Source organism: Trachypithecus francoisi, unplaced genomic scaffold (genome assembly GCF_009764315.1).
Source record: "Trachypithecus francoisi isolate TF-2019V2 unplaced genomic scaffold, Tfra_2.0 Lachesis_group9, whole genome shotgun sequence".
NCBI lineage: Eukaryota > Metazoa > Chordata > Mammalia > Primates > Cercopithecidae > Trachypithecus > Trachypithecus francoisi.
The window spans coordinates 10,622,566-10,648,781 of NW_022681474.1; the positions used below are offsets into that span (position 1 = coordinate 10,622,566).

General features: G+C 43.4%; 1 protein-coding gene across 6 annotated transcripts in view; it reads left to right on the forward strand.

Moving 5' to 3' along the window:
* Positions 1-8,752: 8,752 nt before the first annotated feature.
* Positions 8,753-26,216, forward strand: part of PRKCQ (protein kinase C theta) — a 156,365-nt gene continuing 138,901 nt past the window's right edge. Inside the window, exons 1-3 of one of the 6 annotated variants that reach the window (XM_033209991.1) lie at positions 9,201-9,421; positions 14,847-14,953; positions 15,816-15,933. Coding sequence is in view for 1 of the 6 variants with exons in the window: in XM_033209989.1 (XP_033065880.1) it covers positions 9,015-9,160 (146 nt within the window). In the remaining 5 variants the exon portion in view is untranslated. Of the gene's footprint in view, positions 8,887-8,951; positions 9,161-9,200; positions 9,422-14,846; positions 14,954-15,815; positions 15,934-26,216 lie in introns of those variants that run through there. The other 5 variants (XM_033209993.1, XM_033209989.1, XM_033209992.1 and 2 more) reach the window with 5 other exon arrangements.

The window sequence follows — 26,216 nt, forward strand, 5'->3', positions numbered from 1 at the left end:
GCAGAAAAGAATGCAAGTCACAAATGCACAGCTAGATGAACTTTTACAAAGTGGACATACCTATTACCTACCCTCTACATCAAGTCATAAAAATAGCATCATAAGCCATCCTGGTGCTCCTTCCCTGACACTCCACCACCCGCCTCCCCAGATGCAGTAGCTACTCTCATGACTTTCCATTGCATGAATTAATTTTACCTGTTTTTGGATTTAATGTAAATAAAATCATACAGTGTGTCTTTTTTTTTTTGGACCTGGCTTCTTTTACTTGACATTTTGTTTTCAGCATGTGTTCAAGCTGTGGCATGTTTCTACTGATGAAAATACTAGAGTTTTATTGTGCAGTCTCCAGGTGGTGGATGCTTGGGTTTTTCCACTCTGGGTGGATTATGAACTGGGCTGCAGTGAACATGTTGTAGATATCTTTTAGTGCCTATGTCTACATTTTTGTAGGTTATGTACCCATGACATGCCTGGGTCACTGGTTTTGCATCTGCTCAGCTTTAGTAGGTACTGCTAAACCATTTTCCAAAGTTGTATGAATTTACATAAGAATTCCACTTTCTCCACTCCCTCCTCATGATGTACATAATGGACTCACTATGTCCAGGGAGTTACAAAGTAGAGCATTGAATTTTTTGAATTTTATTTCATAGCTAAGAAGTAGAAGAAAGAATTTAAGTTGAGAACTGTGGGAGAGGTCTTCGTTCTATCCAAACTTAATCACAAGAAAACGAGAATGTGTAAGTCTGCAAAAGGTAAGTAAATGTCGAGAGGTTTGGGGAAACAGACACAGGTATAAGGGTTTTGTTTTTTAAAAATCTTTTTAGGGCTTTGACTTTATGGAGTGTACAAAGACTATAACCTCAAGAACTCAGGTTTAAAGAATTTCAGTACTTCTATTGTTTGGGTTCTTTAGCTCAGGTTTTTACTACGTTCCTAGGAAAGGTGGAAGCTTGGGAGTAAAGCTATGGTAGCTAAAATGTGCTGCACCAAGCTGAGTTTTATCCAGAAGCCTTTTAAGTTCTTAAATGTTTATGTCTTTTCTATTTCCCTTGGCAGGGCAAGGGACAGGACAGAAAGGTTCTGGGGAACAACCATCATGTCTTTTGCTCAAGAGAAACTTTCTCAGTGTGATTAAAATCCAATCCACATTTCTGCAGCCCTCCCAAATTGATGTAACTCCTCCATTTACCTAATCTGGCAGTTCTGTATCAGTTGCTTCAGACTTGACCTTTTCCTCTTGTTAAAAGCACATGATTCCAGATATTAAACAAGGAATTTGTGGTTTTCTTTCACTGTGCAGGGGAAATGCTTTTAAAAGTTGCTTTGGAAGAAAGAAAATTTGAAGTCATTCTTTGGAGTTATAAGGGCAGATTTAAACAGTATCATTACTCATTCTTTGAGTTTTTTTATATGTATAGGAACAATATTTGTCCTTCAGTAAAAAGCAAAGTAGCTTGTCCTATTCAGAGCAACCAGAACAAAAAAATCACATCTGCAATTTTCTAAAACATAGAACATCGGCAAATCAAGTCAAAACCAAAGAAACAATTGTAAAAATGATGTGGCCTAAACTATAAACTGTATGGTATAGAAAATGTGGGCTTCAGTCTCAAGATATGTGATCTCAGCCACAAGGAGGATAAAATGCCAAAGTATTGACAGGTATCTTTATATTTTGAGATTAGCAATGATTTCAAATTTATTTTATAGACAGTTTTATATTTTTCAAAATATTTATGGTGAATATTTATCACTTCATAATCAGGCAACCAGTAAAAGTTATTTTTAAAATAAAATAATTCAAAAAAGTATAGATAAATGAATATTTAAAAATACCAAAATGTTATCTGTCTGTGGGTGGTGACATTCTGGCTAATCTTTTTTCTTTTCTCTAATTTCTAGTTTTGTGTGTGTGTGTGTGTGTGTGCGCGCGTGAGCGCACGTGTATGTGTGTATGCATAATCTTTATCATAAGAAAAATAACAAACATTTCTCAAAATCTATATGTGGAATACGACCCTTTCTTTTAGCCTTTGCAGTTGGTGGTCCGAATTCTCTAGACAGAGTTCAGCATGGCTCCTAATGAAGCCTGCCTGGGTTCTGATCCTGGCTCTGCCTCTCACTTGCTTTGTGGTCTTGTGTAAGTTATTTACTTTCTCTGAGCCTCAAGTTGTCATCTGTAATGTGTGTACAGTCCCCATATCATAGGATTGCCGTAGGGTTAAATAAAATCATATATGGAAAATACTGTGATGCAAATGCTCTATAACAGGTAGTTATTAATTCAAATTGCACCATTCTCTTCTTGAGGCTTGTAGGGATCAAAGCACGTTACAGGATATAGCTAATCAATCTTACCTATAAAAATGCTGGGAGGTGATATGAATATACCCTCCTTTTCGTAATTTTAAAATCACCACTTTAAGAAGAGTTTGTGAAATAATGCATGACATTTGTAATCTGTAGAAAAATAAACACATTTTCTGATTTCAAATACCATGTATCTTTGATCTTCAAACATCATATCTCCATCAAGTTCTCATAAGAGATATGAAAAGATTAGTTCATTTTTAAAATTATTTTTAATATTATACAAATATTAGAAATAGAATTGTAAGCTAATAGAAATACAAATGTGAGCTATTAAGACTATTTCTTAAGTATAAGAGATTTTTCTTCAGTCATCATAGTGCATTTTATTTAAGTACCAGGCAATCCAGGTGTGGTTTTGTTTGTTTTAATGAGTAAACTGGAGATAGAACATCTGCCTTCTGGGTGATCTGCTGGACTCCACGTGCATGACTTTCCCTCTCTTATGTGCTGCCTCTACCTAGTGATAGGCAGACAAAAAGGAAGGAAAGAAGAGAAAGGAAAGGAAATGTCAGCTTGGCTCCACTCACAGCAGATGAGCCAATCCAAGGTGAAAGAAATAACCCGTCTCCAGGTTTGCCGGTTGGGTCCCATACAGACATTCTGAGGGTGAGATGCTTGCGCTGAGGGCTAAACTGCGACCAAGAAACAAAGCATGTCTAAGTGACTCACACAACAGGCACACATAGTAAGCCACACTAGGCCACTGTGCTAAGCCGCCAAGAAAAAAAAAATCTTTACATTTTTGTTCCACAGAAGTTTTTCTTTAAAAGTGAATGGTCGAGGTGATGATGTAGCCAAAAAAACTGGACACAACACAGAAAGTAATGATTTTCAGTGTTTTCCTGGTACCACCAGTATAGCCTTTTATGAGGGTGTTTGAAATTTTTTATGCCAGTGAATATAGGAAATTAGCAACGAGTACCACTAGAAGCAAATTGTAGAACATCCCCCATCACTGACAATTAGTACTTTAATTTGATAGTCTCAGAATTTTATAGCTGGAAGAAACCTGAAAGAATATCCTGTGTAGCCCGGCATACTTTCTGTAAAATGAGAAATCTCTTCCCAATGTGTGTGTGTGTGTGTGTGTGTGTGTGTGTGTGTATGAATGGCAGAATAAAGCCAGGCTATGGACAAAGGAGAAGGCAATGATGAGGGTCAGGTGTGGCATTTTCCTTTTCAAAAAAGAGACTGACTGACTCTAAAGTAAGGTGCCTTTCAAATCTAAACAGATAAAGTGACTTACTCAAAAGTAAGTTCCCTTTCAAATCTAAAGCAATTGCACTACGTCAAACTATGAAATTGCCACAGTCAAATTTATCAATATGACAGTTTTCATCTTGATATCTTCCTCCTGGATGTACAGATGAATTCTCAGATTGATTAATCCTTCCTGGGGAGGACTTGGCATTAAAACGTATGGTCTTTTGGGTTTTCAGGTTGCTGTTGTTTTACTCTGGTGGAAGATAATCACTAAAAAGCAGTCTCTGTGGGTTATCTAATCAATATCTCTTTAATTTCAGACAAAATTTCATACTCACTTGGGCCATAGTTATTCTGCTAACATCTCTAGGCTTCCCAAATCCAGGAGAACTGTGTCTGGGGATCTTTAGAAATACTTGGACTGACTAGTTTTATGCTGGTTCTACCCTTAGAATCCAGAAACACACCAGAAGCATATCCTGTTAACTTGTATCTGTGTTAAGACAACATTGAAAACATAGTCATTCACTATCTGATTTGGAAACTAATGTCACCATTAGAGTCTCTGTATCAGTAGTGGTAACAACAATAATGACAACAAATTGTACCCATAGAATTTCCAAAGCCATAACTAAAACCAGATGGCAAATACTGTTTTTATAACTCCCACCTTTAAAAAAATAAAATACCAGAGGAATCGTTTCTTGTTTAATTTTATTCTTGTATAGTGTAATAGTAACTGATACCCAGGAAAAAACAATCTACTCTAAATATTCTACACAGTAAGGATTAAATTTCATTTTCCATAGTTTTATTATTTAGTGGGCATTGTGATACATTCTAATCTACACATTGCCCATCTATTCATGTCTTTTGTCCTCAGAATATCTTATTAATCAGAACTTTCATAAACATACACGATTCTTTGACTGTTTCAAGAGTCAGACTATAATTTCAACTCTTGTCTTCTTTCTGTGAATATGATGGCAGAAATCATGGATTTGAGGATCAATCGGACCGGTGTCAAGCAGTCCCCTACCACTTATTGGCTGAATGAGCTTAGGAAATCATTTGTTTAACCTCTAAGACTCAATTGTCTCATCTGTAAAATGAAGAGGATATTATGCAGCTCAGGGGATTCGTTGTTAGAATCAAATTAAATAATTGAAATAAAGTGTGTCACACTATGCCTTGACACAGGTAGTGATAAATATTAACTAATATTCACACTGTATCTCTTTTTAAATGAAGGAATAATACATACTTCCCCTCCCTTGTGTAAGATTTTTTAAAGTAACTTAACATTACAAAGCATGTCCAATACATATTTTAAATAATGGAACTTTCAAATATATATTATAAACAGTTTTCAAACCTTAACCCAGGGTAAGGTTTACGTTCGCCTTTCACTGGTTTTCACTGGAAGAGTTGATGTCAGTTTTACTATCAACAGTAATCGAGGTTTATCACTCCCCAAGAGGAGGGCCCGGTTTTTTGTTTGTTTGTTTGTTTGTTTGTTTCAGGGTTTAGAGCTCTTTTCTGGCAATAACGATTTCTGACTTCTAATTATCTTTTTCCGGCTTGAAAATCTAAAGTTGGATTGAAGAAGAGAAATGACAACATCTCCCTTTTTCTTATCCAAGCTGTGAATTTAAAATACCTATGTTTTTGTTTGTTTGTTTATTTGTTTGTGCCTATCAACTCTGACCCATAGCTCCCAAAATAATTTTGATATTTTCTGAATAAATTGACAATAGACTTCACACGTCACTCATGTCTTTGGCGAGGGTAGGTCACTGTCCTCTAATTCCATGCTGATTCTTCTACGGACTCTGGTGAGTCACTCGAAAAACAATTTCTGCCAAACCTTTGAGAAAGTATCAGTGGTTTGGTGGCCAAATTCCTCATCAAATAGTACGAACTGGTTTCCTCCAAGCTGTGACTGCTGCAGAGACAGAAATGTCCTTGTTAAGTAACTCTGTCCTCAAATTTCAAATTTTCTGTGTGTATCATAGCCTGCTTCTCCCCGAATACTACCTTTCTCCAAATCAAGACTCAAAATAAGATGTTTTCTTTTGAATTTCTATCCTAAAACTCATATAGAAGGAAGGATGCAAGAGGTAGTCTCCATGGAAGAGAGAGTATAATCACCAACTAGGTCCAAAACAAAAGTAAAGTGATGTCCTGGGTTCCTTTTTCCAAGTTTTGAGTTGCAGGAAAATGGGTTGTGGCAGCTCCGGGAGCAGACACATTGGAGTTCCTGCTTCCTCAGCTCTCAGGAGGGCCGCTGGATCCAAGGCAGTGGTCAGGTGTTTCCGAGATGCAGTGAACTGAATGACGCGGCTACCCGACAGGCAGTCCTCAGCATTACTCCAGGAAACGTCAGGGTAGAACCTGAAAGAGGAAAAGAACTACACAGCTGAAAGTTGGTGTGTGTTTAACGTAATGACTGGAACCTCACCACCCACGTGTCATCCCCTCCAGGAAATGCCATTTCCTCTTCCAGGAACAAAGGTGTGGAGAACTTCTGAGAGCAGCCGCGTTTATAAAATGAAGAGACAGTGTCTGATAGAAAACAGAAACACCCTGTGGCCTGGGAAAGGAGGTTGGCGGGTCTACAGGATGCTGGCATCAAGACTATCTAGAGGTGTCCACTACATCTAATGGATACCCAGAACAGACGTGAATTTTTTGTTTTAGATGAAATTTTAAAATTAAAAAATCCCAATTTTTTAGATATACGATGGATGTTGTTTTAAAAGATTCAGTCTTCAGGTTAACAGGTTTCCTATTGTAGGACTATACGATTATAGGACGACTGAGTAGCCAAGAGTCCTCAAAAATCAGTTGTCCAAAAGAGAAAGAAAGAGAAGTTGAGTGCACGATGTAAGAATGGAGACTTGTCTGGGCGCAGGGGCTTATGCCTGTAATCCTCCTTTGGGAGGCCGAGACGAGTGGATCACCTGAGGTGAGGAGTTCGAGACCAGCCTGGCCAACATGGCGAAACACCATCTCTACTAAAAATACAAAAATTAACTGAGCATGGTGGCACATGCCTGTAATCCCAGCTACTCAGGAGGCTGAGGCAGGAGAATCACTTGAACTCAGAAGGTAGAGGTTGCAGTGAGCCGAGATTGTGCCACTGTACTCCAGCCTGGGTGACAGAACAAGACTCCATCTCAAAAAAAAAAAAAAAAAAAAGAGAATTAATTATTCAGCAGCTCTTGAGATGGTGGCTCTAGCCTGACCTGGGTTTGAATCTTGGTTCTGGTACTTTATTAATCGTGGGATCTTGAGGGAGGTGCATAACCTTTCTAAGCCTCGTTACTCTCTTCTGTTAAAGAGAGATGATGATGATGATGATACATATCACATAAGATTATGAATATTATATGAGTGGTGCATCTAAAGTCATCACAGGCTGGGCATGGTGGTTCACCCCTATAATCCCAGCACTTTGGGAAGCTGAGGTATGAGCATCACTTGAGCCCAGGAGTTTAAAACCAGCCGGGCCAAATAGTGAGACTCCATCTCTACAAAAAAAAAAAAAATCTTTTTAAATATTAGCTTGGGCATGGTGGTGTGTGCCTGTAGTCCCAGCTATTTGGGAGGCTGAGGTGAGAGGATTACTTGGGTCCTGGAGGATCAAGGCTGCAGTGACCTATGATCATGCCACTGCACTCCAGCCTAGGCAACACAGCAAGACTCTGTCTCAAAAAGAAAAAAAAAAAAGTCCTTCTCATACCTGGTGTATAAAACTTTTTCTGAAGCCACTAACTACTGATTAAATTAACAGGACATATGAGCTTCCTTTCAGTGCCTAATTGTCAATGAGAAACCCAGATATGGGGTGTGAGGAACTTACCATCTTTTAGGCAGAGCAGCTGTTATCAGTTTGCCATTTCTTCTTCGCAGTGTAACAGGATCCACTGAAAAACAATTGGAGAAAGAGCCAGGTGGATGGCACTCTGAGCTAGGGCAGCTTCTGTTTTGTAGTTTGCAGAAAGAATCTGCTTGGGAATCACTGCTTGGGCTCTGCCTCCTTGTTTCTAGACATAGACGCACTTTCCTGCCAAATTTCCATAGCAAATACCCAGTGAGCACCTACTATACGCCAGGTTCTGCTGATGTCAGAGTGAGCCAGCACTTCTGAGGTACTGGCCACTCTTGAGCCTCCTGGCTAGGATCTTCCAAGAGCTACAGCCTCCGGCCTGAGGGTCAGTCCAGTGCTGTCGGATATTGACAAATGTGGGGCTAATTTTAATGGAATATAGTTTTATCCTTAAAAGGTGTGTGTGTGTGTTGGCTTTATTGGGTTCATATAGATTAGGGGTATCATGATAACTCATTTCCCAGTGCACACCTGAGTGATTTAATCAAGTCATGAAACACTTCTGGGCCTCAGTTTTCATCTGTCTTGCCATCCGCAGAGGTCCTTTTTAGCTGACATTCTATACTCCCATGATCAGAAGGCTGCTAATTCAACTTTGGGCTTTTGCTACACCTTTCTTTCTTTCTTTTTTTTTTTTTGATGCAGAGTTTTGCTGTCCCTCAGACTGGGGTGCAGTGGTGCAATCTTGGCTCACTGCAACCTCCTCCTCCCAGGTTCAAATGATTCTCCAGCTTCAGCCTTCTGAGTAGCTGGGATTACAGGCACGTGCCACAACACCCAGTTAATTTTTGTATTTTTAGGAGAGAGAGGATTTTGCCATGTTGGCCAGGCTGATCTAAAACTCCTGGCCTCAAGCGATCCACCTGCCTCATCCTCCCAAAGTGCTGACATTACAGGTGTGAGTCACCGCACCTGGCCTGTGTTGTTTGTTTTAATCGTTTTTAATGTCTCTCTCAAAACAAGAAAAGAAAAAAGGACAAAAAATTACTGTTTTACTTCTCAGATTCATCTGATCTTAGTACACTACAGCAAGAAAAGTCTTAATCAAGTACATTTTAATTATTTGATGTCATCATTGCAAGGAAACCATTCAGTAAGTGTATTAGTAACCAGACATACAATGTTCTAGCCTGAATGAGAAATTAGTTACATGGAGTACAGAAAGGAAACCACCCCAGTTATCCTCATTGTGACCATCATTAGTATTACCCACAGGGCATAAAAAGTCCCAAAATGACACGCACGGTGGCAACATCACCTTTGCAGCTTCAAGCACAGTAAAGTTGACAACAGTTCCACCTTGGCAATTGTGTATAAAACGACAATGTGCAGATACAGAAAATCAAAGTCCCAGGTCAGAAGCCACCTAGAAACGATGATCCCAGGACAGAAGTGCGCCCAAACTTCCCGGGGTAGGTCATTTTTAAAGGAGCAATGTTTACAAGACCATTCTAGCGTAAAAAACAGAGAAAACAGACACAGCTCTTTCCACTCAATCTGCTGGAGCGCCGTTTCGTTTTCAGTTTGGCGAGAGGGAGGCATGTGGCCTCTCGCCCCTTTTCCTGACGCTGAGAATGTGGCCGGAGCCTGGGCGCTCCTGCTCGCCCTCGCCGCCCTCCCGGGGCTGTCCTGGGCCCTCCGGCCGCCGCCTCCCACTCCAGTTCGCAGCTGGGCAACAAGTGGCTGGTAAGAAGGTGGGGGGCGGGACCCGGGGCGCGGGACCGGGGGCGCACGACGGGGGACGGAGCGCGAGTCCCTGGCCAGGGGCGCCGGGTCCCGGGAGGCTGGGCTGGCGGAGAGGCTGGCGAGCGCCCCCTGGCCGGCACCGCCTTCTGGGCGCACCCGCAGTGCGCCGGGCCCGCCAGCCCCGCCAGCCCCGCCAGCCCCCGCGCAGTCCCCGCGCAGTCCCCGCGCCACCGGGCAGCAGCCGCGCCGCGCACGCTCCAGGTAGGGCCCCGCGCTCCGTGCCGCCGCCGGGAGGGGGCAGGCTGGAGGGGCCGAGACCCGTGGCGGAAAGGGCCACCCGGGCCCCTCGGAGAGCCTCCGGGAAGGGGTGAGGGCTACCGGGCGAGCAGGCGGAGTAGGAAATGGAACCAAGCTGGCGCAGGAGCGCACCGGAGGTCATTTCTCCGCTGGGTTTCTGGGGCGCGGGTCGCATGGGATGCGGGAGGCTGGCGACCTTAGCCGCGTGGGGGCCGCCGGCCTGGGGACGCCTCCTCCTTTCTTCTCCCTTTTCCTTCTCACCTGAACGAAAGGGGGCCTGCGGGGAGGGAAGAAGGTGGAAAGTTTTTATATTCTTGGTAAAAAATGCGTGAGGAAAGGCGTTTTCTGGAGATGGTATCCTGTCCACAGGGGAGCGTACCCCGTTTTCTGGGAATGTATTGGATGACGGACTGGGGTGCCATTGCTCAGGCTTCTAAACAAGCCAAGTTTCTTGTCAAGGGCCTGGGGGAGGGGGAGGCAGGTCTTTGAAAGATACCAAAAAAAAAAAAGTCTGGGTGCTCATTCCTGTAGCCTCAAGTGAGGTTATTCCCCATCTTTGAGGGCCAGGTTAACCAAGCAAAATTTGTGCAATAAAGTATGTTGTGGTATTGGATTTTCGAGAGCCACCGTTATCAATGGGAGAGTGACTGTTGAATGCTACAGGCGTGGGCGCTCCTCAGTGGGCATGAAGAGAGGTCCACGGGCTGGCTGGATTGGGAGACTCCGGTCATTCCTGCATGGAGAACGCCACAGAAGGGCCTTGTCCCCTGGGCTGTCCTGCCCGTCTGCGGGCTGGACGTGGTGCTAATAAAAGGTGATTCAGGAGTGGCACAGGCTGAAAGGGACTAGGCTGGAGAAGGTGGAGCGAAGAGAGAGCACCCCGTGCCCTCTCCCTGCCCGTGGGGAAATGAACCATCTGTGCCTGGTGTCCAAGTCCTTGACGTTCCAGTTGCCCTTTGAGAACACACCTCAAGCCTGTTGAATTCTTTTAAGAACCACCTACAAGATCTGAGGAGTCCGCCCACGCTTTCTGTCAACTCCGGCCTCTTTGTCCTTTTCTTTTGGCAAAGAAAATTCTAAACCATTGGGATTCGGGAGGCTCCGTGAGAGATGCAAGAAGCCTGGAGGGTCCACTCCGTTGTTCTTTTCCCTTAGTTTGCTCCCTAGAAGCCACGGTCCCCACTGGGCCCTTCCTGCCCGAGGCTGTGTGACAGACAAGCCCTATTCTTAAGTCCTGGGTCCCCCACCCCACCCCACACCCCGACCTTGTGAATCATCATCTTCATTTTTTCCCCTAACTTATCTTTGGTAACGCTTGTAAAATGGCAGGCTTACTGCGGATGCTTAATCTCTTTTAAAAATGCTGTGTCTAGCGGGAAGAAGGGTGACATTTACCAATATGGTTGCAAATTACTTTTGAAGTTTATGCACAGCTGTTTAAAATCCCTCTGAGATCAGTGCCATTGTTTGATGCAGGTGCCCACCACAGAAGGCTCTTGTTAGTCCCTTCCTTCTGCTGACTGAACATACATATATTTAAAGACGTGGCGTAGGGAGAGCTTCTAAAACCTGCAAAGCCTCAGCTGCACAGCTCCTGCAAGTTAGCGATCCACTCTACGTTTTTTTTGTTGTTGTTGTTTCTGCCTTCTTGTCTCTCATGAACTTTTGTTTCTGATTTCAAGAGTAACCTGCTGGGCACCGTCAGCCTCTGTTTCAGTGACCGGTGATTTTCTTCTACACTTTAAAAATGTCAGTATCCAGGCAAGACTCTTGTCATTCACCATCGGCGTTGTCATGTTCACTTCCGCTGTTGTCTTGTGCTGTGGTGCCTCAGGGTGGCAACTGTTACTTGAGCAAACTTCTACCTCTGTTCTCCTGCAGAAATGTCTTCTCTGCGTCTGCGCTTACCATACACGGTGCAACTCCTGGAACTTTGATTTGTTTTGCTGTCTCACTTCTCCTTCAGGCATTAAGGGGATGGTGTTCGATTATTCACACCTCAGCCCTTTCTATAATCTCAAAGATCCCTTTCAACAATAATACTCTCTGTCTCTTGCTAACACCGAGCATCAGAGGCTCCCCTTACATAGCCGGCTTGTCATTGGTCATTTCTATAAAGTATTCTCATTCTAACACATGCTCTCTTCTGTGGAAAAGACTAAATTCTTCTCTGTAATGAATTAGATGTTTTAGCCAAAATTCTATGTGGACTGGGTCCAGAATTTTCTTTCAAGAGTATGAGCTTGTGGTACAAGTATGTAACTTCTGGGATTCAGAAGTAGACCCACGCAGACAAATCTCCTTAGAACGTGTGATGTAATTACGGTATATTTGCCTGTCTTGAAATTAGGAATTAGAGTTAGTACTTCCTGTTTTTAATGCATTTGATGTCTTAGAGTGGCTGATTATGTTGTTGCCCCTAAAAATGTTGCTAATGTGATGGTTTGTTAGCAAGGTTATATTTGGATTTCAGGTGATTTCCTTTTTATGGAGTTCAGTCTTTCATTTTTATTTAATAATTTGCCTCAAATCATTTAAAATGATATATGGTTATACAATGAAAAATCTCAGCAATATAGATGTGATTCCGTGTGTGTGTGTGTGTGTGTATGTGTGTACTCTTTAATTTAAAATAGGGAAATTAGTATTGTGATGGCATACATAGCATTAAACTCATGCTTGCTGTTTCTCTTATTTTAACACTTTAAGCAGCTCATTTCTAAGTAGCTATGTGTTCAGCTTAGCTTTTTCATACCTATTCCAGTTGTTAAGGAAGAAATCATGAGAAGCTATAGAAAAATGTGATGTTAAACCAGAGAGATGGATTAAAAGGTGTTTCCTTACAATGGTGAAAATATCTTTCATTATTTTAACATGCCAAGCATTTATACATGTCAAATTGTGGTTGCTCTGTCACCTAAACACATTCTTGGGGACAAAATGAGCATCAGAGTTTTAGAAATTAGGAAAGCTCACTCAAGCCCAGAATCATAGATTTTTGCTCCTGGATTAAATTAGCAAATATTTGGCAGGACATCTTTCTGCAGGTTGCTGTAGGTTGATGTTAGCCTTTGAATTAAGCTAATAATATTAATTATAATAATAATCAGCATTAACAAAACCAATGATATATGGTTTGAGTCATTATTATTTAGAATTTATGTGCCATAGATTATACTCAGAATTTTATTATATGTAAGAGGCATTACTACTTCATTTAACCTCCAAAGCCTTCATATAAATTAGATATTATTATTATTCTAATTTTTCAGATGAGGAAACGAGGCTCAAGGGGTAGAGCCCCTTGTCCAGGCCTTATAATCGGTAAGGGGTAGAGTCAGGTTAGCTGGACCATCCAGATTCATCTAACCATCAAGCATTTGCTTTAAATCACAGTCCCAGGTGACCTACCAATTAACTTTTTTATTGTGTTAAAATATACGTAACTTAAAATTTAACTTCATAACTATTTTCTAGCATACAGTTCAGGGACATTACGTATATTTACATTGTTGTGTGACCATTGCCATCATCCATCCACAGAATTCTTCTCATCTCCCAAAACTGAAACTCTGTCCCCATGGAACACTAGTTCCTCATCCCTCTCTCCCCTCAGGCCCTGGCAGCCACCCTTCTACTTCCTGTCTCTAAGATTTTGACTGTTCTAGGGACCTCACATAAGCGGAATACCGTATCCATCCTTTTGTAACTGTCTTATTTCACTTAGCCTAGTGTTCTCAAGCTGTATCCATGTGACAGCATTGGACAGGACTTCCTTCCTTTTTAAGTCTGAATAGTATTCCATTTATGGATATACCACATTTTGCTTATCCTTGCATCTGTTGATGGTTGCTTCTAACTTTTGACTATTGTGAATAATGCTGCCATGAAGAGGAATGTGCAAATATCTGTTTGAGATGCTGCTTTCAATTCTTTGGGGTGTATATACCCAGAAGTAGAATTGTGGGGTCATAGGGTAATTCTATGTTTAATTTTTGGAGGAACTGCCATACTGTTTTCCACAGTGGCTGGACCATTTTACCTTCCCACCAATGGTAGAAAGGGTCCCAAATATTCCACATTCTCAGCAATGCTGTCTTTTTTTTTTGTTTTTTGAGATGGAGTCTCACTCTGTCACCAGGCTGGAGTGCAGTGGCACGATCTCAGCTCAGTGAAACTTCCGCATCCCAGATTCAAGCAATTCTCCTGCCTCAGCCTCCTGAGTAACTGGGACTACAGGTACATGCCACCACGCCCAGCTAATTTTTGTATTTTTAGTAGAGATGGGGTTCACCATGTTGGCCAGGATGGTCTCGATTTCTTGACCTCATGATCCACCCACCTTGGCCTCCACAAAGTGCTGGGATTACAGGCACGAGCCATTGCACCTGGCCTTTTTAAAAAATCTTTTTTTTATAGTAGCCTTTCTAATAGGTGTAAGGTGCTGATGAGTTAACTTTTTACCCAATCATCTAATGTCCATTGGCAGGGATCTCTGGGCAGATGCTACTCCTGAGTTCACTGTTTATTTCCTATCCCAGCTTGAGCATATACACATTTTTCTAGTGAAGAATTAATGGAGGAAATACAACTTACACAGCACCTAAGGGACTAGGGAAGCCATGGAAAGGACAGTCCTTAAAACATAAACAAAATGCCTCTGTAGATATGGTTATCTCCACCTCCATGAGGAACTTTATGATTCAGAAATGAGTAGTTGTTGAGAATAAAGTGAACATGGCATCCGTGTTAATAATCCTGAATGGGCTGGGCGTGGTGGCTCAAGCCTGTAATCCCAGCACTTTGGGAGGCCGAGACGGGCGGATCACAAGGTCAGGAGATCGAGACCATCCTGGCGAACACAGTGAAACCCCGTCTCTACTAAAAATACAAAAAACTAGCCGGGCGAGGTGGCGGGCACCTGTAGTCCCAGCTACTTGGGAGGCTGAGGCAGGAGAATGGCGGGAACCCGGGAGGCGGAGCTTGCAGTGAGCTGAGATCTGGCCACTGCACTCCAGCCTGGGCGACAGAGCAAGACTCCGCCTCAAAAAAAAAAAAAAAATCCTGAATGTGTGGGACAGATACTTTTTAGAAGGTTAGTTACAGATACAATTATCTTTTGTATGTCATCAGAGCAGGACAAGCCCCCAGGACAATGGAGAGAATGGAAAGGGAAACTGCTATTGATGAATTCACCAGGCCTTTGTTGCGAGCCTCAGATCACACACCGTGCTACAAAACCCGCAGGGAGATGTGGTCAGGCAAATAGGAAATTATAATGAATTGTGATGAATTCATGAGATATTTGTACTCTTATATATCAGTTTATAATGTCATGCAACTCTACTTTATATTTATTAGTTTCCTTTCTGTCTCTTTTTTCCTCTAGCATGAAATTCCATGAGTGCTGGCATTTTGTCCCCAGATGTGTCCCCAGCCACTCTAACAGGGCCTGGCACATACCAAGTTCTGAATAAATATGTGCAGAAAGATGGTGTAAGTGTTTCACTAGGGGACACACATGGTGTTATGTGTGCAGCTAGATTTGGGGTGTCCCAGAGCTATCAGTGATGGCTCAGCTGAGACCTGAAGGGGAAGTGGCAGTGAGCCAGACAGGGCATTCTGGGAGGTAGAAACAGTGTTTGTAGAATGGCCCTGCAGCATGTGAGCCTGGAATCCCAGTGTAGTCGAGTCTAAGCCTTGCAGGTGAGTGGAAATGAGCAGGGTAAGCATCGCAGCTTCCATTTAAACCTCTTCTCCTCATCCTAATTTGCCATATGACCTTAACCAGTGAACTTCTTGGAGTGAAGAAAATTGTGATCTCTGATAGCAGTGATGCTGTGAGAAAGGAGCATGTGCCGGTGTGTGGGCTATTGCGGGGTAGAGCTGGAGGGGTCAGCTGTGCCAGATCACACAGGGCCTGTAAGCAGGTGAACCATATGCATTATCCTCCAGATGGGGACTGTTCATAGAGTGAAAGAGCATGTTATTAATCACTAAGCTTGGGTAACAGGTACAAACCCAGATTGTCCTGGGCAAACTGCCCTGTAGAGTTGCCCTACCTTTAAGTCATATGAAGGAGTTTGATCCTTTTCTAAGAACAGGAGGAACACTTTAAATGGTTTCTCTACCAATGGATACAAGTGCCATTCAGGTTCTCTCCAGCATTTCAGAGAGTTTTACCTGCCCATGAACTCACAGCACTTGGCTTGCACTGGAAGCTCACCTATACCTTGACAGCTGCCTCCTCACTGGGTACTTAATTCATGAACAAGTAGGAGGGAAAGAGGACAAGACAGTCAGAGGTCTGCTCTTTGGCTCTTTGCATTTTTTTATGGGGTATTGTTCTATCGCCCAGGCTGGAGTGCAGTGGCACAATCTCAGCTCATGGCAACCTCCACCTCTGAGGCTCAAGGGATCCTCTGGCCTCAGCCTCCTGAGTAGCTGGGACCACAGTTGCATGCCTCCATGCCCTGGTAAGTTTGTGCACTTTGTAGAGACAGTGTTTTGTCATGTTGTCCAGGCTATTCTCTAACTCCTGGGCTCAAGTGATCTGCCCGCCTTGGCCTCCCAGAATGCTGAGATTAAAGACACGAGCCACCACACCTGGCTTAGCTCTTTTCACCTTTAACTGGAGTGTTAGCTAATGCCAAGAACACACCTTTTGGGTTTTTCTTTTTTTAACCTTGTACCACCTAAAGGACTGGGTGCTAAGTGTTAAAAGAAAAAAAATTTGCTTGTGCAGATATAAGTATGTGCACAAGCAGAACCATTGTCATCCTGAAATTTTTTCCCCTGTGGGCAAGAATTCCTCGAGTGTACAATCTACTGGAAAAATCGAAAAGTAAACAAACTATGGCAATATATTCTAACATTGACTGGTCACTATGAGCCATTTGCTATGCTAAGCACTATATGTAGATGATTTCTTGCGTGCTTCGAGAACATGTAGAAGGGAACCAAGTCCTGATTCAGAGGTTCAGGAAAGGCTTCCAGAGGACAAGGTATCACGGGTGGGGATGGAAGATGTATGGGAATTAGCCAAAAGGACAGGGGTTCAGAGGTGAGCCAGGTCTGTCCTGAAAGTAAACAGAAATGTTGTCATTTTGAGAGAAGTTCATCACAGCTGTGTTCAGCATTTTTAAGGCATAAGCTTCAACATTTTTCATTCTGTTTTCACTGATATGTTTTAGCTATACAAAAGCAGGCCTTCTACACAGTTTTTCAGACTCCAAGACATAGTCCACTAGTGGGCAATGACATTAATTTTGGGAGTGATAACAAGCATGAAATAGAATAAAACAGAAAATACTAGGATGCATTTCATGTAGGAAGAGTAATTATTTCATGACACTTTGTATCATTTGGTTTGGGACGCATTAAATCTGTTTCTTAGCTAAAAAAAGACATTCATGTGGCCAAAAAAACATGGAAAAAAAACCCTCAACGTCACTGATCATTAGAGAAATGCAAATCAAAACCACAGATACCATCTCATGCAAGTCAGAATGGCGATTATTAAAAAATCAAGAAACAACAGGTGCTGGCAAAGTTGCAGAGAAATAGGAACGCTTTTACACTGTTGGTGGGAATGTAAATTAGTCCAACCATTGTGGATGATGGTGTGGCAATTCCTCAAAGATCTAGAACCAGAACCCAGCAATCCCATTACTAGGCATACACCCAAAGGAATACAAACCATTCTATTATAAAGATACATGCACATGTATGTTCATTCCAGCACTCTTCACAATAGCAAAGACATGGCATCAACCCAAATGCCCACCAATGATAGTCTGGATAAAGAAAATGTGCTACATACACACTGTAGAATACTGTGCTGCCATAAAAAGGAATGAGATCCTGTCCTTTGCAGGGACATGAATAGAGCTGGGAGCCATTATCCTCAGCAAACTAACACAGGAACAGAAAACTGGACACCTTATGTTCTCACTTATAAGTGGGAGCTGAATAATGAGAACACATGGACACAGGGAGGGGAACAACACTCACTGGGGACTGTCGGGAGGTGGGATTGGAGGGAGGGAGAGCATTAGGAAAAATAATACCTAGGTGATGGGTTGATAGGTGCAGCAAACCACCATGGCACACGTTTACCTATGTAACAAAACTGCACGTCCTGCACAAGTACCCCAGAACTTATAATAAAAATTAAAATTAAAAAAGTAAAGTACATACCTATGGCATTTAGTTTTCTACACCATTCCTTTAAGTTATAGAATCGGATGAGCTTAGGGGCTGGAAGGAAGAGGGAGCAATGGGAAGGCAGTCATTAGTCATGCCCTGTGCCTGGAACCCGGGAATCAGTTATTCAGAAAGCCTCATATGTTGGGTGGATCTCACAGCTTACAAAGAAGCCAGCTGAGGTGTGCAGGTTAAGAAACTTGATCAGGCCGGGCGTGGTGGCTCACGCCTGTAATCCCAGCACTTTGGGAGGCAGAGACGGGCGGATCATGAGGTCAGGAGATGGAGACCATCCTGGCTAACAAGGTGAAACCCTGTCTGTACTAAAAATACAAAAAAACTAGCCGGGCGTGGTGGTGGTGCCTGTAGTCTCAGCTACTCAGGAGGCTGAGGCAGGAGAATGGCGTGAACCTGGGAGGTGGAGCTTGCAGTGAACCGCGATCGTGCCACTGCACTCCAGTCTGGGAGACACAGGGAGACTCCGTCTCAAAAAAAAAAAAAAAGAAACTTGATCAAGGGTCATACATCAGATTACTAGCGCTGACCCCTGATCTCTTGGCTTCTGATGTGGCATTCTTTCCATGCCTCCAGGGACTGTGTTCCCAAAGTTTGTTAGTTAAGTGGCTGTTTAGGGAAGAACCACACGTGGTTCCTGTTTGTTTGTTTGTTTTTGAGACAGGGTCTTGTTCTGTTGCCCAGGTTGGAGTGCTTTGACTCAATTTCGGCTCACTGCAACCTCCGCCTCCCAGGCTCAAGCAATTATTGTGGCTCAGCCTCGAGGGTAGCTAGGACTACAGGCATGCACCACCACACCTGGTTAATTTTTGCAGTTTTAGTAGAGACAGGATTTCACCATGTTGGCCAGGCTGGACTTGAAATCCTGGCCTCAAGTGATCCGCCTGCCTTGGCCTCCCAAAGTGCTGGGATTACAGGAGTGAGCCACTCCGCCCATCAGGGGAAGATAATTTCTTAGGGGGAGTATGTAATAACCATGTCCCTGGTTTGTTAGGAAGGATATAAACTTTGAAATATACCCGTCAGTTTCGTAAAGAACAAGACAGGTTAGGAAGAAATAGTGTCTATTATACAGACCAGAGATCTTTCAGCATGACATTGACAAATATAAACTTGGCCACCGTCCATCCACTAAAGCGTTTCCCTTGTTGCTGAGGAAGGACCGCCTGGTGATGTGTGAGATGATGCACTTTCTTTGCCGCCTCTGTGGTCACTGGGATCATCACAGCTAAATCCAATGTCTGTTTTTCCAGCATTTACACATAGGCCGATGAGTTCTCCTGGAAAACATGCCGCTCTGCAAATTCAGGATGCCGTAGCTCTCTGACTTCCCACTTAGTCTAGGATCTCTGTCTTCCCCAGCTCCCAGACATTTCCCTGGCCAATCATCTTGCTTCCCATGGCAGCTTCTCCACAGCTGCTCCTGCCTCTGCCGTCCCCTTGCGTTCAGCAGCCACCTTGCCTCCTGCTTCCCTGAGAAGGTGCAAGTTTCCTGAATGAGAACTGCCCCCACCCTGGGATCATAGGGATGCACGTCTCACTTTATCTGAATCCACTCTCTCATCCTTCTTTTCTTTCACAATGAGAGAAACCCCTCAGTTCCAGCCAGGTGCAGTGACTCACATCTGTAATCCCAGCACTTTGGGAGGCCCAGGCGGAATCACTTGAGGCCAGGAGTTTCAGACCATCCTGGCCAACATGGTGAAACCCTGTCTCTACCAAAAATACAAAAATTAGCCAGGCATGCTGGCGCATACCTGTAATCCCAGCTACTCGGGAGGCTGAGGCAGGAGAATCGCTTGAACCCAGGAGGCAGAGGTTGCAGTGAGCCCAGATTGACCCACTGCACTCCAACCTGGGTGACAGAACAAGAGTTCATCTCAGAAAAAAAAAAAAAAAAGAAGCCCCTCAGTTCGTGCCTGAGGCTTACCTCCCCTGGGGCCCCGGAATCCATTTCTTTCTTGTTCTTGGGAATCTCAATCCCTTATCTTCCCTGTCACCTGTGTTTTCCTTCTCTCCCTCATTTCTGGCCCCATTCTCCCTGTATTAAGTGAGCTTAAATCTCCTCCTTCTGTGAAAAAAAAGAATTGTATATCCTTTTATACATTCCTCCGGCTACTTCCTTACCTCTCTCCTCTTCACAATCAAACTCCTCAAATTGTTGTCCACATTTGCTGCCTCTGTTTCCTCACCCCACATGTCTTGCACTATAGATGCCTGGCCTTGCCTCTTGCACCCCTCGGAAATGATCCCCCGCCCTCTCCTCATGAAATGATCACCCACACCCTCCTCATGAAATGACCTGCCTTCTCCTCGTGAAACGTTCACCCTCACCCTCCTCATGGAATTATCACCCCCCTATCCTCATGAAACGATCACCTGCACCCTCCTCATGAAATGATCAATTGCCCTCTCCTTGTGAAACGATCACCTGCATCCTCCTCATGAAAGGATCACCTGCACTCTCCCCATGAAATGACATGAAATGACCTGCACCCTCCTCATGAAAAGATCACCCGCACGCTCCTCATGGCCGGTTCCCGTGGAGTTCTACCCTCTCTTACCTGACTTCCTGCAGCCAGATGCGCTGTGAGCACACATGCATCCTGGGTCCTTGCCCCTCTGTGTCTCCCATGACCCCCCTGCCCATGTTTCCTTCCTTCCTCTCTTCTCCTTTGCAAGCTCCTCTTCTTTTATCAACCTGGGTGACTGATGTTCCTCAATTTTCCCACCCTGTGAGCATCCTCATCCCTCATCGCCCTCCATACCTATCTCCTCGCTGGCCCTGACGCCGCCATGACTGCTCTTGACGTTCTTCCCCAGAGAGTTCCTGGGCACATCTAATGCCTCACGCCACAAAACTGGATGCACCACCTTCCCTTTCCTCTTTCAACATGTTTTCCCCTCCTGCTCTTTTCTGCAACTGGCATAGACATCACCTGCTGCATGACCTGAAATCTGTGTGTCATTCTTTGACTCTATCTCCCCTACTTCCATAACTTGCCCCAAACCGATTTTATTCGCTCACCCTGATTCCTCTGTGTTCCCTCCAGCCTGTCACACTCCTGCCACCTCTGCTCTAATTACAGCCACCACCGTTTCTCTTCTGGGTTGATGTGGAACCTCTTCCTTAGCCATGGTTACCACGTGCTGCCTTCTGGAACCCGGCATGCCGCTCCCTGCTCTAAGGTCTCCAAAGGCTACCCAGTGCTCCCGGGATAAAGCCCAGGCTCCCTGATGTGGATCTGAAAGTTCTACTCCTTTCCTCTCCAGCCCTCACATCAGGTTCCTCCAAGTCTGAACCTCTTTAAGCTCCTCGGAGGTCCCTGCATTCCCTCGTCTCATGGGCGTCTGCTCAATCTGTGAGCTACTTCCTGTACCTCATCAGCTCCCAAGATGTCTCTTGTCCTCTGGAAAGCTCTTCCTGATCCTGCACGTCAGCACTTGGCTTTCTTCCACATTGTACACTCCCTGAGGACAGGATCCACACTCTCTCTTACTCTTTTTGTTGCACTTCTAGCATTCAGCATTGTATCTGACACAAAGTAGGTGCTCAGTAAATATCAGTGGAATAAATAAAGGAGTCATACTTTTTAGAATCTGTAATGCCCAAGGGATGGTGTGCTGAGTGCTAGAGGAAAAGAATCCCAATCTAGTAACTTAAATGTTTGCACAGCAGAATTATTATTGTCTTGGAAGGTTTTGCCTGTGGGCCTCTGGAGTTATCTAGATAAATTCTATCAGAAATCAGAGCTGAAGGGAGTGGGAAATGTTTAGAATTCCCAGAGGCGACTTGCTGCAAGAAAAAGACTCCATCTCCCCTTGTATGTGGTGTGATTTTTTTTCTCCTTATCATCCTCTTGGCATCCTGCTTTTTGGACCATTGTAATGTCAATAATTAAAAAAGATTAAGCTAAGAGTGATCAGGAAATAAAAGATAATATTAAAATATTCAAAAATATTCTATAAGCAAAAGAATGAGGCAACAGGTAAACATAAAATGTAGACATACCAAAAATTCATAAGTGATTTTAATAAAGAAAAAATAGTAAAGGATAAAAGAGATAAAATTTTGTTTACATTAAATGAAAAAATATTTTAAGGATTCTTCAGAACAAAATCATAATTTTTTTTGTTAGTTTTTGGGGGATTTTTTTATGTTGTTTTGGTTTTGTTTGTTTTGTTTTTTCTTTTTTAGAGACAGAGTCTCACTCTGTCACCCAGGCTGGAATGCAGTGGTGTGATCACAGCTCACTGCAACCTCTGCCTCCCGGGTTCAAGCGATTCTCCTGCCTCACCTGAGTAGCTGAGAGTACAGGCTCACACCACCACGCCTGGTTAAGTTTTCTATTTTTAGTAGAGACATGTTTTCATCATGTTGGCCAGGCTGGTCTCCAACTCCTGACCTCCAATGATCCTCCCACCCGCCGCGCCACCACCAAAGTGCTGGGATTACAGGCATGAGCCACCACGCACGGCCTATAATCACTTTTAAATGTACTAAAATAGATACGAGTAAGAAAGGTAAAAGACTCAATTCAAGAAGTAGGATGCTAGAGGTATGCCCAAAACAAAGTAAGTGAAAGCATTCACTAAAAAAGAATGTTTATCTTCAAAGGAAAGAATAGTAAACTAGGGGACTCACTTAAAAGCAGAATAAACCAACATTATGAAACCAAAGAAAAGCATAATCTTTTAAAGAAGATTAGAAATAAATCCCAGCAACAATAAAACAAAATGGGCACTCACATCTATGGGTTTCTACAACAGCTACACCCCAGCTAAAACAGTGTTAAAGCCAATGCTGAGGTTTCCAGCTCGTACCCTACAAGGCCTTGGTGACCTCAGGGATGTCACAGAGGGAAAACACTGGGACTCCACTGAGACATTTGCCTCCTGGGGAATGTGAGCACAGGGTCAGGTAAGGGCAGAGAAGAGAGCTATGCTCAACTTTGTCTGCAGAATTCGGATGACACGTCTTCCTGTGCAAGACTTGGTACCTTGTGCATTCTGGCCCCGAATTGCATCTCCATCCATTGTGTTCTGCTATCCTTTTAGAAATGGGAAGCGGGTGGGCTCTTTAGGGCGAAGCGTATCCCTGTCTTTGTTCATGGAGGCCTCTTCTCAAACAGAGTCCCTATGTCCTATTCATGAAACACTGTTTGCCCCTACTATATAATTGGCATGTTTTTAAGTGTCCTATTGTATTAGACCTTTTCCAAGTCACCTGTGATGTATGGACTTTCTCTCTGCTTCCTGTGACTCTGGGGACTTGAGGCTTCTATCCTTCTTATTACTGGAGCTCCCTAATGACACTTTAATTCAATTATTGTCTCCTGAGTAAGCCTGAGAGCATGTACCAAGTCTTCTCTTTCTCTCTTTAACTCTCAGCACAGAGCTCAGACAGAACCTTGGATTGAGGAGGTTCGTGAGGCCTCCTATAGCCAGGGAATATATTTAATTTCCCTCCAGTCACCAATATGAAGGTTTTCAAACATTAATACCATATTTTAGGCCTTAATCATTAACATTGAGAGCCCTAAGCACTCCAATTTGGGTCTATATCTAAAGGTGAGTTTTAGGGGATCTGACTGAGAAGGGTTTCGGGCCAGCTCCATAGAAACCCTTGGGCACACTGACTTCTTCCTGGCCAGTGTCATCTGCTTGGTCATCAGCTGTATTCCTCCCCTCCTGAGCTCTCTCTGTCTCTCTGCTCTTCAGTTGCCTTGCAGTAATCGAGGACAGGTGGTGGCTGGCACACAAGGATATTGGGAACCCATTGGGTTGTCCCTTGTAGGAGAAGAGACTGGAGAGAGGCCACTGAATCTCATTGCATCATTCACCCTACCTAGTCCCGCTCTGCCAGGGTCACGCTCACCTTCCAGACCTACCCAAGAGTGAAGTCAGACTGAAAAGTCCCAGAAGTGGGAATTGGGAGACAAGGTTGAATGGATTAGGGGGAGGTCTGGGATTCCTCCTGATTCGAATACTTTGTAGCTATTTTTGGGAGGTCCTTTTGGCATCTACCCATTCCAGCCAGACCAGGATTTCACCTGGACAGCTGGGGTGGGAAAGAAGTGGATATATTTCAAGCTCCTAGGGCTGTAGTTGATGTGTCCTGTCATAACCACTGCAGAACATCCAGTGTAGGTCAGAGGATGAAACCATTGGTGGCACGTATAACCCTACACCAATAAACTGAAGTGCAGTCACACAAACACGGGAGTCATTCAGCTACAATTAGCTTTGCTATGGACAGGAGGAATTAAAATTTAATGCCATAGCAACAGCAAAACATGATTTGTTCTACCGTGTTAGTGGGGATGTTAACACAAGGAACGTTATGATAACCAAGTTTCTCTAAAAAGGTCAAATGGATTTCCTCAGTGGGCTATGTTTCTGGAATACAAGATAATGGTGCATAATGGAGGAAATCTGTCCTCTAAAAATGGAAACTCTTTAATTCATCTGCACTAGTCATTCAGTAAACATAAATTGTTTATTTTACTGGGGACATATTTAGAGGGGTGATATGAACAGTAGACATACATAACTCTCGTATAGGAAGAACATGAATTACTCTACTTTGTAAATATTAGTTTGGTGCAAAAGTAATTGTGGTTTTTCAATTACTTTTGATGAATGTAATTCAGTGGGAAATAACTTACATAATTCCGAGTTCTGAAGCAGAGGCAGCTGAAGTATTTGCCATTGTAATGAAAAGAAGGACTTTCCTCCTGGGATTCTTTCCTAGTTCCTGGACAAGGAGATTTGTTAATATTTATAGTACACTTGAGATCTGCAACTAAAAGTGCTTTAGGAGAACAAAGTATTGCAACAAGAGGGAAGGGATTTTTGTTTCTTTTTAAAATAAAATAAATGCAATTTCTTTCGCCAAAAAAGGTGAACATTGCTAAGCATCCATTAGCACTTCCTTTTAGAAATTAATAAAGTAAAACTCAACCATTAGCAATTTCCCATAGCTGGAGCTGGCAGAAGGAAATGTTAACACATCACATCATGTTTGAATTGTAATATTTTTATAGAGAAGAAAACCAGCAAGCAAACCCCTTCTCTTGAGAGGAACAGCTTAAAGTATTCAGAACAGAGAGCATATGTGTCTACTGAAATAAAATAAAATCAATTTTCTCTAGGAAAATGTTATAGATATTTTCTCATGGAAAAATAGACTAGACCTCTGGATCTACATATGTAAACATAAAGAGAGATCACACTATTTATTCAAGTACTGTGCTACCTCAAGACACCCAGCCATGCTGCTAAGAAGGTGCATGATAAAGCATCAATCATTCTGCAGTTTCAAAAAGTGAAACGTGCATTTGCTTGAATGTGCATCTAAACACTGCCCATAGGACAATTCAAACGAAATTCCAGGGAATTTTAATCCACACGCCACATTTTCTCAGTCTTTTGCAAGATAGAATGAGAGGATTACATTTTCTGAAAACTCCTTTTTCAAAAGCTTAAGCCCTAATCAGTTAAGTGTGACAAAGGCTTGAAATGGGATTTGGTAGTAAGTAATTAAGGATGAAGTGCAAGTTGGTATATATTGACAGTGGACCCATGCTATTGTCCTGAAATTATCAGCGGGGAGTTTATTCTTGATTTGACATATGTTTATTTGACCCAGAGCATTGCTTTGAAGATATCAATTGCTATGGAACAAACTGCTCCCAAACTTAGCGGCTTAAAAAAGCAGCACCATTGTATTTGCTCTTGATTCTGTGGGCTAGGGATTTGGGTCAGCTCTGGCTTGGCGATTTCGGTCTTCACAGCATCCCTAGGGCCCTCTCACAAGGTTGCAGTCAGATCTGAGATGGGGTCACTCCCTTATATGGCCCCTGGGTGGATGCAGCTAGGAGGTTGAGATCCCCCCACCTGTTATTTCTCCACATGGGGTCCGAAACTGGGAAGTTCCTGCTGACTCGGTCTTTGGGTGAAAAACAGGTCATAGGCCAGGCAAGATCAAGGAGGAGCAGCAGAGAGCACTCCTGGGCGAGCAGCACAGTGGCGTCACAGAAGGACAGGTAGGAGGGGAAGGGGTAGGCTGCAACAGCTGCCTTTGAAAATGCCATCGAGCAATAGTATTGCAGCCATTTATACCATAATATTTCCTACAGAGGACCTTGCTTATTTTCCAAGACTGAGCCTCTAGTCTTGCTCTTCACACTGCTGATAGAGGATCTTGCTGCAACAAAAATGATTGCTTACTCCACTGCAAAGCTCTTTGGTTACTCCACATCACCTGAAAATAGTATCCCGGACCTTCGTAGGGCCCACAAGTTCTTCCCGGCCTGTCCCCTGCCTGTTAGACTCAGGCCTCCCTTGAGTCCTTGAGCACTTCTAGCTCCCCAGGAGCCCCTGGCATTTTACAGCTCTGCACCTGATCCCAGGCCTGGGGTGCACTTCTCACGCTTGAATCGTCACTTGGCTAACCCTTGAGACATCACCTCCTCTGCGAAGGCCCCCACAGGCAGTGTCAAGGTGTCTGTCCTCCGCATGCCCTGGCATCCTGTGC